This window comes from Staurois parvus, unplaced genomic scaffold (assembly GCF_062004578.1).
Source record: "Staurois parvus isolate SC_StPar_1 unplaced genomic scaffold, SC_StPar_1.0 ptg002498l, whole genome shotgun sequence".
NCBI classification, from domain to species: Eukaryota; Metazoa; Chordata; class Amphibia; order Anura; family Ranidae; genus Staurois; species Staurois parvus.
Window position 1 is genome coordinate 26,172 of NW_028320294.1, and position 14,668 is coordinate 40,839.

Below are 14,668 nucleotides of genomic sequence, written 5' to 3' on the forward strand. Positions count from 1 at the left end.
TTCCACTCAGGGTGACAGCAGGGTGTGAAAGTGGGAGTTGGGGGGGGGAGGGGGCTGACAATGGACATTAACCTCTTCCTGCTCAGGGCAACCTATTTTACATTGAGAAGAGACAGGGGCTGTAGTAGTCTTGGGCAGCCAGGGACCCTGCAGGGGTGGTTATGCTGAGACTTGTAGTTCCACGTCAGCTGAGGGGTCTGGCATTGCGGTTCTTACTAGGGGACCACAAGTCCCAGCATGCTGACCTCTATCCCAGGTGAACAAAAAGATACTTAGACTTGTAGTTCTACATCAGCTGAGGAGTCTGGTATTGCTGTTCCTGCTAGAAACCACAAGTCCCAGCATGCTGACCTCTATCCCAGGTGAAGTGAGTATGCTGTTTCTTATAGTTCCACATCAGCTGAGGAGTCTGGTACTGCTGTTCCTGCTAGGGAACCACAAGTCCCAGCATGTTGACCTCTATCCCAGGTGAACAGGAAAATACTTAGACTTGTAGTTCTACATCAGCTGAGGACTCTGGTACTGCTGTTCCTGCTGGGGGACCACAAGTCCCAGCATGCTGACCTCTATCCCAAGTGAAGAGAGTATGCTGAGACTTGTAGTTCCACATCAGCTGAGGACTCTGGTACTGCTGTTCCTGCTGGGGGACCACAAGTCCCAGCATGCTGAACTCTATCCCAAGAGAGTATGCTGAGACTTGTAGTTCTACATCAGCTGAGGAGTCTGGTACTGCTGTTCCTGCTGGGGGACCACAAGTCCCAGCATGCTGACCTCTATCCCAAGTGAAGAGAGTATGCTGTGACTTTTAGTTCCACATCAGCTGAAGAATGGGTCCACTGTGGCACTGAAAGTCCCAGCATGTCTGGCTAATCTGACAATTCAAAAACAGTAGCAAATGCATTTACTTTAGAAACTGGAATGGGGGGGAGGTACTCCTGGCTATCAGCGACTGCTGGGAGTTGTAGTTCTACTGTCACTTAGAAAGCCGCACTGCCATAGAAGCGATCACTAGTTACTGCTGGATAACTACTAATCCCAGCATGGCTTGTGGCTCCCAGGACCCCCAGGGACTTGTAGTTCTACACAAATGCCATGGGGTGCCTGGCTCTCCTAAGTAATGCAGGGCCAATATGCTGGCACTTGTAGTCCCCCATCAGTAGCAGCTGCACCCAATGTTGGTGTCAGAGGAATGGTGGTGGTGGGGGGGGGGGGGTATCAGAGGGCAGAAGCTGGCCTGCTGGTACCTATAGTCCCCCCCCAGGCAGGGGGTGGGGGAGGGGAGGAGGGCACTCAGAGCCCGGTAGGGGGAGGGAAGGAGGAGGAGGAGAGGCGGCTCAGTACAGCCAGCACAGCCGGAGACACAACACATGTCAGCGGAGCACAGACCGACCGACACCGACTGGCACCGGATCCAGAGGGGCACACAGAGGGGGGATCGGGGGTGCAGGGATCAGGGGGTCTGCTGCTGCTTCTGGGGTTCACAGGATTTAAAGCGTCAGGAAGGTCGGGGAACTTGTAGAGGAATAGATTAGTTGTAAGGGTGTCGGAGATATTGTGGGGGTGTCGTAGATCTAATAGGAGGGGGCAGAACATTTTTGGAGGTGTCATGCGATGTTCTAGAGCATCAGATAACCTGTAGAGGTGTTAGAGAAGTTGTTGGAAAAATTATACTGGTGTCGGAGAGTTTGTAGGGTGTCAGAGAACTTGTAAGGGAGCCAAAGAAGTTATAGGGGGGTCAGTGATATTATAGGGGGGGTCTGGAACATTAGAGGGGTGCTAGCTAAATTATATGGGGTGTCAGCAAAGTTTCAGGGGTGGTGGGAAAAGTCGTAGAGATGTCCAAAAGGTTGTAGAGGTTTCAGAGAAGTTTTAGGGGTGTCAGATAAATTATATGGGGTGTCAGAAAAGTAGGTGGAAAAGTCGTAGAGGTGTCCAAAAGGTTGTAGAGGTTTCAGAGAAGTTTTAGGGGTGTCAGATAAATTATATGGGGTGTCAGAAAAGTTGAAGGGGTGATGGAGAATTTGTTGGGGATCAAGAGAAATTGATAGAGATGTAGAAAAGGTATAGGGGTGTCACAGAATTGATATGGGGTGTCAGAGAGGTTGCATGGTGATGGAGAAGTAGCTGAGGTATCAGGGAAGTTGTAGGGGTGTCAGAGAAATATTAGGGTTGTCTGGGAAATTTATGTTGGGGGTAAGAGATAATTATATGGGGTCAAAAGAGGGATGTCAGAGACTTATTAGAGTAGTTTGGTGGAAGGTAAGTAGACTTTGAGAAGTGTCTATAGTGTCCAGAGCAGGAAGGAGTTCACAGGAGGGGAGCCAGGGGTCTCTGAAGCAATCCACCAGGGAAGACCCTGGAAGAGCCGGGAGAGGCTCTCTATGGGGGTGACACAGATAGTGGGGGTCTGTGGGGGAGAGGATGTATAAAGGGGACTTTTAGAGAAGGTGGAAGTTTGGAAATAGAAGGGTCTTAAGATATGTCTTGGAGTGGGGAGGGGGCTTCAGGAAGAGGACATAGACTGGAATGAGGAGTAGTTTCTAGAAGGAGGACAGTATCTGTACACTGGAGGGTCTCTGTATTGAGGGGTCTCCAAAATCAGTGATTTAGGAAGGGCAGGTGGAGGGAGGCCAAAAGATTTTATGAAGGAGCTCCTTGGAGGCCGATTTATAGTGAAGGAGGGGCTAAAACTGAGACGGCCCCAGAAGAACGTCCTCTGGAGGAAACTCCCCTGGGGTGTAGTGCTTGGTGGAGCACCCTCTATCTTCTCTGGCACTATGGGGTCCCTAGGGGCCCCGTTCCTATTCTTCCTGCTACTGCTACCTGTCTGCACTTCTCCGCACCCGGCTGCACGCACTCACAACTGTAAGTATCTCAGTATTGCCTCTGTATATAGCTAGGACCTGTCAGTAATTGGTATCTGCCCTGCTGTTGGCTAAAGAAGTTTGATCCATTTGTCTCCAAAGTACCAAAATTGTATGAAATAAAACCTGGTGCCCTATAGCCACCAATCAGATCAAGCCTACTCTTACCATAGACTTCTAGGGTGGTCTTCAATGTGATTGGCTGCTGTGGGGTAACAGGTTTTAATTGAGGCATCTTGAAAATTGAGGTCCATCATAGTTGTTCCACGGTTAAAGGTTGTTGGCGCACATTGGACGACCATCGGAATCGGTCACTTCATTCCCGGTCAGACTGCAACAGTGTATTGGGCGGTCTACTGGAGGCATCCAATTGCAGAGATATTGGGAAGGTGGAGTGGTCTTGAATGTGATTGGCTGCTGTAGGGTAACAGGTTTTATTTGAGGCATCTTGAAAATTGAGGTCCATCTTAGTTGTTCCACGGTTCCACGGTTAAAGGTTGTTGGCGCACATTGGACGACCATCGGAATCGGTCACTTCGTTCCCGGTCAAACTGCAACAGTGTATTGGGCGGTCTACTGGAGGCATCCAATTGCAGAGATATTAGGAAGGTGGGGTGGTCTTGAATGTGATTGGCTGCTGTAGGGTAACAGGTTTTATTTGAGGCATCTTGAAAATTGAGGTCCATCATAGTTGTTCCACGGTTAAAGGTCGTTGGCGCACATTGGACGACCATCGGAATCGGTCCCTTCATTCCTGGTCAGACTGCAACAGTGTATGGGGCGGTCTACGGGAGGCATCCAATTGCAGAGATATTGGGAAGGTGGGGGGATGATGATGAAGAGGGTCTAATTATGCCTTGCTGCTTAGTATGTGACTCACAATAAAATGTAACTCCCCTAATGTGCAATCAGAATGGGTACAGAGATAATAAAATGCTCTACATAGACAAAAGTTCTTGTAGACCTGTCCATCGCACCTATAGGAACTTGTTGGACATCCTATTCCAAGACTATGGCCATTAACATGGAGATGACCCCTTTGTGGTGACAACAATATCCAGTCTTATGGGAAGTCTTTCCACTGGGTTTTGGAAGGCATCTGAGGGAATCTGTGCCCATTTGTATGAGGTCAGGCACTGGTGTTGGATGAGAAGACCTGACTCACCATCAATGTTCGGATTCACCACAAAGGTTTTCTGTAGGGTTGAGGTCAGGGCTCTGTACAGGACACTGGAGTTCCTCCACACCAAATTGGTCATCCATATGTCTTTATGGAGCTGGCTTTGTACACAGAGGACAGTCATGGGGGAACAAAAAAGGGTCCTCGCCAAACTTACCACAGGGTTGGAGAAAAGTTGTCTTCAATGTCTTTGTATGATGTAGTACTATCACACCCTCCACTGGAGACACCTTATCTCCATCATTTGGAGAGGGTTCAAATACTTTTGGCCATATAGCAGGGCTTGACAAATTTGCTTTGAATCTAGGAGCCAGCTAAAAAAGTAGGGGGCCAGTTTGGGTTGCGGGTTGTCAGCACCTGGGACTTCATTTGATGCGATTTGCCACTGACAATCAAAAGAAAACCACACCACATTTTAGGTGCCATTGAAAATAATGGCACCTGAACCTGAGTTTGCGATCGCAGCAGAATTGCCCATGTGTGAATGGAGCCGCCCTGGTTCACACATATGCGATTCTGGGTTAGTTTTGAAACTCATGGATTGGAATGAGGGGCTAGATATTTTGTGTTCCTATTGAGGTGGTTCACACAGATGCAATCCACAAGCATTGTGCTTTGAGTGGCGTTATGAAAGGGTCCTGTGCAGGTTTGTAGCAGTGAGTTTCAGACTCCCAAGTGATACAGTAGAGTGGCATGCGGAGATAAGTGTTCACATACTATTGCTATTGACAGGAATTTTCGCATTGAAGTTTATGGGAGGTGTTTTTGCATTGAAGTGTATAGGAGGCTATTTCGCATTGAAGTATATGGGAGGTGTTTTCGCATTGAAGTGCATGGGAGGCGTTTTCGCGTTGAAGTGTATGGGAGGCGTTTTCGCATTGAAGTGTATGGGAGGCGTTTTCGCATTGAAGTGTATGGGAGGCGTTTTCGCATTGGAGTCTATGGAGGCGTTTTTCTCAATGAAGTCTAGGGAAGTGTGTTTCCCATAGGACTCTGTGGGGGTGCCATTTCCCATTGGAGTCTGTGGGGCGCCATTTCCCATAAGAGTCTTTGGAGCGCCATTTCCCATAAGAGTCTTTGGAGCGCCATTTCCCATAAGAGTCTTTGGAGCGCCATTTCCCATAGGAGTCTGTGGGGCGCCATTTCCCATAAGAGTCTGTGGGGCGCCATTTCCCATTGGAGTCTGTGGGGTGCCATTTCCCATTGGAGTCTGTGGGGTGCCATTTCCCATTGGAGTCTGTGGGGTGCCATTTCCCATAGAAGTCTGTGGGGCGCCATTTCCCATAGAAGTCTGTGGGGCGCCATTTCCCATAGGAGTCTGTGGGGCGCCATTTCCCATAGGATTCTGTGGGGCGCCATTTCCCATAGGAGTCTGTGGGGCACCATTACCCATAGGAGTCTGTGGGGCGCCATTACCCATTGGAGTCTGTGGGGCGCCATTACCCATTGGAGTCTGTGGGGCGCCATTTCCCATTGGAGTCTGTGGGGCGCCATTTCCCATAGGAGTCTGTGGAGCGCCATTTCCCATTGGAGTCTGTGGAGCGCCATTTCCCATAGGAGTCTGTGGAGCGCCATTTCCCATTGGAGTCTGTGGGGCGCCATTTCCCATTGGAGTCTGTGGGGCGCCATTTCCCATTGGAGTCTACAAGGCGCCATTTCCCATTGGAGTCTGTGGGGCAGCCGTGTGTGAACCCAGGCACCAATTTCTAGTCATCATGGCGACCTGGCGCCTGGGATTTGTCGAGCCCTGCCCTGTAGTATCTATGTATGCACACACACAGTACCCGTGTAATCAATGCCAATCAGTACGTTGATAGATATTTGACTTGCTTATAGGCATCCAACCAGCGATGACATGCTTCTCCCCGCATGGCTCTGTTTGTAAACATCGCTCAGTTGAGCCAGTTGTCTGAAAGTTGCTTAGCAGCTCACACCCCGCAGCTCATTAACTTTCACAGGAGTGTGTAAAGCCTGATCTTTATCTCAAAGTCAACCATGCTGAGGTGGGACTGACAATAGAGGAGATGCTGTCATGGGTTCCTCACCGGGTAAATACTTGTCTACGGGTGCAACTCCCCAGTAACTAGTCGCTCTCAGTGGTGATTTTTCTTTTTCACAGCAAAATAAACTTTTATTTCCTCAATTGTAGTAATTCTCATTGTTGGTGGTTAGAGAAACAAATGCCTCCATTTTTTTTTTTGTAGTGGTGGAAAATTTGGCACAAATACTGTTTATGTTCTTTCATGTGAAGCGTTGGGGTATTGTGATTGGCGTACTATTATCAGCTCTGTACAGGAATTTGGAATATTTTACCCCGTGTTCCTCTTGGACTATAACAATGACGCCGTGACGTGAGCGCTCACCAGCTGAGACTTTATGAACTGTCCTCATTGTCTCGCCTGGTATGTGTCCCCTGCCAGCCTTAACCCCATCCTGCTTCACGGATTGTCCAGGAGACAGTTTGATGAGAAGAAAACTATAGTAGCTGAATTCAGTAGCAAAATTCTCCCAGAAATAAAATATATCCTGTGTATTGCCAGTTGTACTTTGTTTTGACTATTACTTCTCCGACCAGATCTGATTCCTTTTGAATTTTGAAGAACTTCTCTGGAATTTATCTAAAAAAGTTATTTAGTTTTGAAGTCTACGGGAGGCGTTTTCGCATTGAAGCGCATGGGAGGCGTTTTCGCATTGAAGTGTATGGGAGGTGTTTTCGCATTGAAGCGTATGGGAGGCGTTTTCGCATTGAAGTGTATGGGAGACGTTTTCGCATTGGAGTCTAGGGAGGCGTTTTTCTCAATGAAGTCTAGGGAAGCGTGTTTCCCATCGGACTCTGTGGGGTGCCATTTCCCATTGGAATCTGTGGGGCGCCATTTCCCATTGGAGTCTGTGGAGCGCCATTTCCCATAGAAGTCTGTGGGACGCCATTTCCCATAGAAGTCTGTGGGACGCCATTTCCCATAGAAGTCTGTGGGACGCCATTTCCCATTGGAGTCTGTGGGACGCCATTTTCCATAGGAGTCTGTGGGACGCCATTTCCCATAGGAGTCTGTGGGACGCCATTTCCCATAGGAGTCTGTGGGACGCCATTTCCCATAGGAGTCTGTGGGGCGCCATTTCCCATAGAAGTCTGTGGGGCGCCATTTCCCATAGAAGTCTGTGGGGCGCCATTTCCCATAGAAGTCTGTGGGGCGCCATTTCCCATAGAAGTCTGTGGGGCGCCATTTCCCATTGGAGTCTGTGGGGCGCCATTTCCCATTGGAGTCTGTGGGGCGCCGTTTCCCATTGGAGTCTGTGGGGCGCCGTTTCCCATAGGAGTCTGTGGGGCGCCATTTCCCATTGGAGTCTGTGGGGCGCCGTTTCCCATAGAAGTCTGTGGGGCGTTATTTCCCATTGGAGTCTGTGGGACGCCATTTCCCATTGGAGTCTGTGGGGCGCCATTTCCCATTGGAGTGTGTGGGGGCTCCATTTCCCATTGGAGTCTGTGGGGGCTCCATTTCCCATTGGAGTCTGTGGGGGGTCCATTTCCCATAGGAGTCTGTGGGGGCTCCATTTCCCATTGGAGTCTGTGGGGCCTCCATTTCCCATTGGAGTCTGTGGGGCCTCCATTTCCCATTGGAGTCTGTGGGGGCTCCATTTCCCATTGGAGTCTGTGGGGGCTCCATTTCCCATTGGAGTCTGTGGGGGCTCCATTTCCCATTGGGGTCTGTGGGGGCTCCATTTCCCATTGGAGTCTGTGGGGCGCCATTTCCCATTGGAACTTTTCTGCAATTTATCTAAAAAAGTTTTTTAATTTTGGATAGGGTGTGGAAGGGCTGGAATCCATGCCAAGTTTTCTTCTAGTCATCTTCCAGGATATCTACATGAGAGACGATGGATTTGATTCTACCTTCACCTTCAGCAGTCACTTTAAGTACTTTGTCTCTCTCAATAGATATCTAGCCTACTAAAGATTCGAGATATCAGTGTGAAACGTCTTTCAGAATAATCCTTACATGGCTAAGTTAGATTTGCAGGATGTCTATCTATACTTGTCAATACATCAGCTCCACCAGAAGTATCTCAGGTTTGCAGTTCATTCAACATCAACAGTTCCAAGCTTTTCCATTTAGCCTATCGGCAGAACCTTGGATATTTACCAAAGTACTAGGCAACGTGATGTCACAATTTCATCTACAGGGGATTTTGGTTATCCCTTGCTTAGATGACATCCCTCATTGTGCTCAGTTTCCCGGCAATCTATTATCTAATCTCCACAAGGTACTGGAGACCCTGTAGACCTTGGAATAGATAGTACATTGGAAGACGTATTCACTACTTCTTCACAGACCAGGATTTTTCTGGGGTACCCAATAGACTGTATCTCAGAAAATATTCCTTATTTAAGAAAAGATAGCCAAGATTGTGGTTCAGGAGATGAGGGCACATCCTCTAAAATCCCTCAGACAGGTCATGAGACTTCTGTGACTAATGACCACCTCTATTCCAGTGGTCACTTGGGCACAGCTCCATTGCAGAGTGCTACAAATATTCCAAAAATCAGGGAAAAGGGAACTGGGAAATGCTGGGGAATCCATGTACAAAAGTAAAGGTGCCACCAGAATGTCTGGAAGGGTGCTACCTTATCAATATTCAAAAACAAAAAGAGAGGAAGAAAAAAGGCTGCCCACCTAAAAGGCTAACCTCAAAAGAAATGTATTATGTACCACAAACATTAATAGGCCATCGGAAACATGATAATCCTGCATTACAGAGGACTCTACCCCCCCAAGATATCAAGAGGGAACCCTCAGGGATGGACCAAGGATAGAATTGGTCCACTGGGACTAACCTAACCCAACCCTCCAACACCTAACCCCTGACACAACCCACCCCACCCCACCAACCCCACAAGGACCCACAAGAAACCTCTCCCCTAGATGGAGGACCCTCCCATCCCGCCACCCCCTTCACAATGGAGAGAGAGGAGTTGAGGGAGATATACCAGCCCACTGACACCCCCAACACCCACCAGATGGAATATGAGCCTACTACAATTCCTCCTATCAAAATAGGATAACAGTCCAGATTCTCTGCAATGGCTAATTCCTTTCTCCCTGCAGTTTGCCTGGGTATGGCAGGTAGTTGGAGACAGGAGACCGAAGAGATGACCTTGGAAAAAGCCTTTGCCGTAAGGACCTTGACTGATGCCAGTCCCTGAGGTGCTCATGTTCCCATTCATCAAGTTCAAGTAGTATGGGAAACGACTGTAGCAGCAGGCTTGTCCAATTACAGGAGACTGGTGACCATACAGACAGCACTGCCGGTCTTGCAAGAAGTGGTCTGGTATCATCCATTCAGATGCTACCATCAGGCCACTGGATCTTTTAGCATCTTGTCCTGGGGGGGGGAGTGGCTACAGTTCTCATAAAGTGGTCCCTAAACACGGAAGTAGATTTTTTTTCATCAAACAGGCTAGCTGCCAGATGGAGTGAAGATCAATCAAGACATTTTTCTCCACATAGTAGAGAAATGGGGTTTGCCCAGGCTGGACTTGTTTGCATCAAAGAACAATGGAAAGGTCAAGGAATTCCTTTCTCTGAGCCAAGAAATGGAATCTCTGGGAATACATTCTCTCTCCCATCTATGACCCTTCGGTCTCGGCCTACCAATATCCTCCTCTTTCCCTTCTCCCATTGCTTAATCAGAAGTTGGGACAATTCAAAGGTTTTCTTAACCCCTTGGTTGCCCAGGAGGACCAGGTTCACCAGTCCACAGAATTTATGTGAAAGACTAGAACATGTGTTCCTTTTGATGCTTTAAAAGCACACATACTGCCCTGGAGGTACCAGTGGTTCCGGAATTTTACAGCATGGAGGTGATATAGACATTTTATTGAGTACACCGATGATGCAAATGTATGGGGGTTTCAGTGTTTCTGGATACTAAGCTTTTAGAACAGCCTTCACTAAATGGCGGACCGCGGTTCAGATCCGGACCTACTGACAGCCCAGTCCGGACCATCAGCCAACCACTTTGCTATGCTGGATCCTCACTAAGCTGCAGTCATTGGTTGTTAGGATTGCTGGCATCATAGAAACCAATGATGTCACGTGTCTGCCCCGCCCCCCGCAGCACGCTTCTCCTCCCAGCTCCCGCCGCCACCTGGCTTTAATAGACTCTACTGATCTATAGTGAGACTCAGATGTATGGAGACACTCTGATGAGGGAAACCTGATGTATGGGGGGAACTCTGATGGGGACACCTGATGTAAGGGGGCACTGTGATTTTTAAGGGGGGGATATGATCTCCATGTATAATACATAAGGGGGGGATATGATCTCCATGTATAATACATAAGGGGGGATATGATCACCATGTATAATACATAAGGGGGGATATGATCTCCATGTATAATACATAGGGGGGATATGATCTCCATGTATAATACATAAGGGGGTATATGATCTCCATGTATAATACATAAGGGGGGATATGATCTCCATGTATAATACATAAGGGGGATGTGATCTCCATGTATAATACATAAGGGGGGATATGATCTCCATGTATAATGCATAAGGGGGGATATGATCTCCATGTATAATACATAAGGAGGATATGATCTCCATGTATAACACATAAGGGGGGGGGATGTGATCACCATGTATAATACATAAGGGGGGGATATGATCTCCATGTATAATACATAAGGGGGGATATGATCTCCATGTATAATACATAAGGGGGGATGTGATCACCATGTATAATACATAAGGGGGATATGATCTCCATGTATAATACATAAGGGGGGATATGATCTCCATGTATAATACATAAGGGGGGGATATGATCTCCATGTATAATACATAAGGGGGGATATAATCTCCATGTATAATACATGAGGGGGGATATGATCACCATGTATAATACATAAGGGGATATGATCTCCATGTATAATACATAAGGGGGGATATAATCTCCATGTATAATACATGAGGGGGGATATGATCTCCATGTATAATACATAAGGGGGGGATATGATCTCCATGTATAATACATAAGGGGGGATATGATCTCCATGTATAATACATAAGGGGATATGATCTCCATGTATAATACATAAGGGGGGGATATGATCTCCATGTATACTACATAAGGGGGGATATGATCACCATGTATAATACATAAGGGGGGGGTATGATCTCCATGTATACTACATAAGGGGGGATATGATCTCCATGTATAATACATAAGAGGGGGATATGATCACCATGTATAATACATAAGGGGGGATATGATCTCCATGTATAATACATAAGGGGGGGATATGATCTCCATGTATAATATATGAGAGGGGATGTGATCACCATGTATAATACATGAGGGGGGATATGATCTCCATGTATAATACATAAGGGGGGATATGATCTCCATGTATAATACATGAGGGGGGGATATGATCTCCATGTATAATACATAAGGGGGATATGATCTCCATGTATAATACATAAGGGGGATATGATCTCCATGTATAATACATAAGGGGGGATATGATCTCCATGTATAATACATAAGGGGGGGATATGATCTCCATGTATAATACATAAGGGGGGATATGATCACATGTATAATACTTAAGGGGGATATGATCTCCATATATAATACATAAGGGGGGGATATGATCTCCATGTATAATACATAAGGGGGATATGATCTCCATGTATAATACATAAGGGGGATATGATCTCCATGTATAATACATAAGGGGGGATATGATCTCCATGTATAATACATAAGGGGGGATATCTCCATGTATAATACATAAGGGGATATGATCTCCATGTATAACACATAAGGGGAGGGGATATGATCTCCATGTATAATACATAAGGGGGGATATGATCACCATGTATAATACATAGGGGGGGGGGATATGATCTCCATGTATAATACATAAGGGGGATATGATCTCCATGTATAATACATAAGGGGGGGATATGATCTCCATGTATAATACATAAGGGGGGATATGATCTCCATGTATAATACATAAGGGGGGGATATGATCACTATGTATAATACATAAGGGGGGATATGATCTCCATGTATAATACATAAGGGGGGGGATATGATCACCATGTATAATACATAAGGGGGGATATGATCTCCATGTATAATACATAAGGGGGGGGGGGGTATGATCTCCATATCTCCATGTATAATACATAAGGGGGGATATGATCTCCATGTATAATACATAAGAGGGGGATATGATCACCATGTATAATACATAAGGGGGATATGATCTCCATGTATAATACATAAGGGGGATATGATCTCCATGTATAATACATAAGGGGGGATATGATCTCCATGTATAATACATAAGGGGGGGGGGGAATTGATCTCCATGTATAATACATAAGGGGGGATATGATCTCCATGTATAATACATAAGGGGGGATATGATCTCCATGTATAATAAATAAGGGGGGATATGATCTCCATGTATAATACATAAGGGGGGATATGATCTCCATGTATAATAAATAAGGGGGGGATATGATCTCCATGTATAATACATAAGGGGGATATGATCTCCATGTATAATACATAAGGGGGGGATATGATCTCCATGTATAATACATAAGGGGGGATATGATCTCCATGTATAATACATAAGGGGGGATATGATCTCCATGTATAATACATAAGGGGGGGATATGATCTCCATGTATAATACATAAGGGGGGGATATGATCTCCATGTATAATACATAAGGGGGATATGATCTCCATGTATAATACATAAGGGGGGATATGATCTCCATATATAATACATAAGGGGGGGGAATTGATCTCCATGTATAATACATAAGGGGGGATATGATCTCCATGTATAATATATAAGGGGGATATGATCTCCACGTATAATATATAAGGGGGATATGATCTCCATGTATAATACATAAGGGGGATATGATCTCCATGTATAATACATAAGGGGGGATATGATCTCCATGTATAATACATAAGGGGGGGATATGATCTCCATGTATAATACATAAGGGGGGATATGATCTCCATGTATAATACATGAGGGGGGATATGATCACCATGTATAATACATAAGGGGGATATGATCTCCATGTATAATACATAAGGGGGGATATAATCTCCATGTATAATACATGAGGGGGGATATGATCTCCATGTATAATACATAAGGGGGGATATGATCTCCATGTATAATACATAAGGGGGGATATGATCTCCATGTATAATACATAAGGGGGATATGATCTCCATGTATAATACATAAGGAGGGGATATGATCTCCATGTATAATACATAAGGGGGGATATGATCACATGTATAATACTTAAGGGGGATATGATCTCCATATATAATACATAAGGGGGATATGATCACCATGTATAATACATAAGGGGGATATGATCTCCATGTATAATACATAAGGGGGATATGATCACCATGTATAATACATAAGGGGGATATGATCTCCATGTATAATACATAAGGGGGGATATGATCTCCATGTATAATACATAAGGGGATATGATCTCCATGTATAATACATAAGGGGGGGATATGATCTCCATGTATACTACATAAGGGGGGATATGATCACCATGTATAATACATAAGGGGGGGTATGATCTCCATGTATACTACATAAGGGGGGATATGATCTCCATGTATAATACATAAGGGGGGGATATGATCACCATGTATAATACATAAGGGGGGATATGATCTCCATGTATAATACATAAGGGGGGGATATGATCTCCATGTATAATACATGAGGGGGGATGTGATCACCATGTATAATACATAAGGGGGATATGATCTCCATGTATAATACATAAGGGGGGATATGATCTCCATGTATAATACATGAGGGGGGGATATGATCTCCATGTATAATACATAAGGGGGATATGATCTCCATGTATAATACATAAGGGGGATATGATCTCCATGTATAATACATAAGGGGGATATGATCTCCATGTATAATACATAAGGGGGGATATGATCTCCATGTATAATACATAAGGGGGGGATATGATCTCCATGTATAATACATAAGGGGGGATATGATCACATGTATAATACTTAAGGGGGATATGATCTCCATATATAATACATAAGGGGGGGATATGATCTCCATGTATAATACATAAGGGGGATATGATCTCCATGTATAATACATAAGGGGGATATGATCTCCATGTATAATACATAAGGGGGATATGATCTCCATGTATAATACATAAGGGGGGATATGATCTCCATGTATAATACATAAGGGGGGATATCTCCATGTATAATACATAAGGGGATATGATCTCCATGTATACTACATAAGGGGGGATATGATCACCATGTATAATACATAAGGGGGGGGGTATGATCTCCATGTATACTACATAAGGGGGGATATGATCACCATGTATAATACATAAGGGGGGGTATGATCTCCATGTATACTACATAAGGGGGGATATGATCACCATGTATAATACATAAGGGGGGGGGTATGATCTCCATGTATACTACATAAGGGGGGATATGATCTCCATGTATAATACATAAGGGGGGGATATGATCTCCA

General features: G+C 45.5%; 1 protein-coding gene across 2 annotated transcripts in view; it reads left to right on the plus strand.

Moving 5' to 3' along the window:
• The first annotated feature begins 1,419 nt into the window (after nucleotides 1-1,419).
• Nucleotides 1,420-14,668, plus strand: part of LOC149430720 (signal peptide, CUB and EGF-like domain-containing protein 2) — a 71,978-nt gene continuing 58,729 nt past the window's right edge. The window contains exon 1 of one of the 2 annotated variants that reach the window (XM_089666059.1): nucleotides 1,420-2,865. In XM_089666059.1, coding sequence (XP_089522185.1) covers nucleotides 2,643-2,865 — 223 coding nt within the window. In that variant the 5' untranslated portion in view covers nucleotides 1,420-2,642. The remainder of the gene's footprint in view (nucleotides 2,866-14,668) is intronic. The other variant, XM_089666058.1, reaches the window with a different exon arrangement.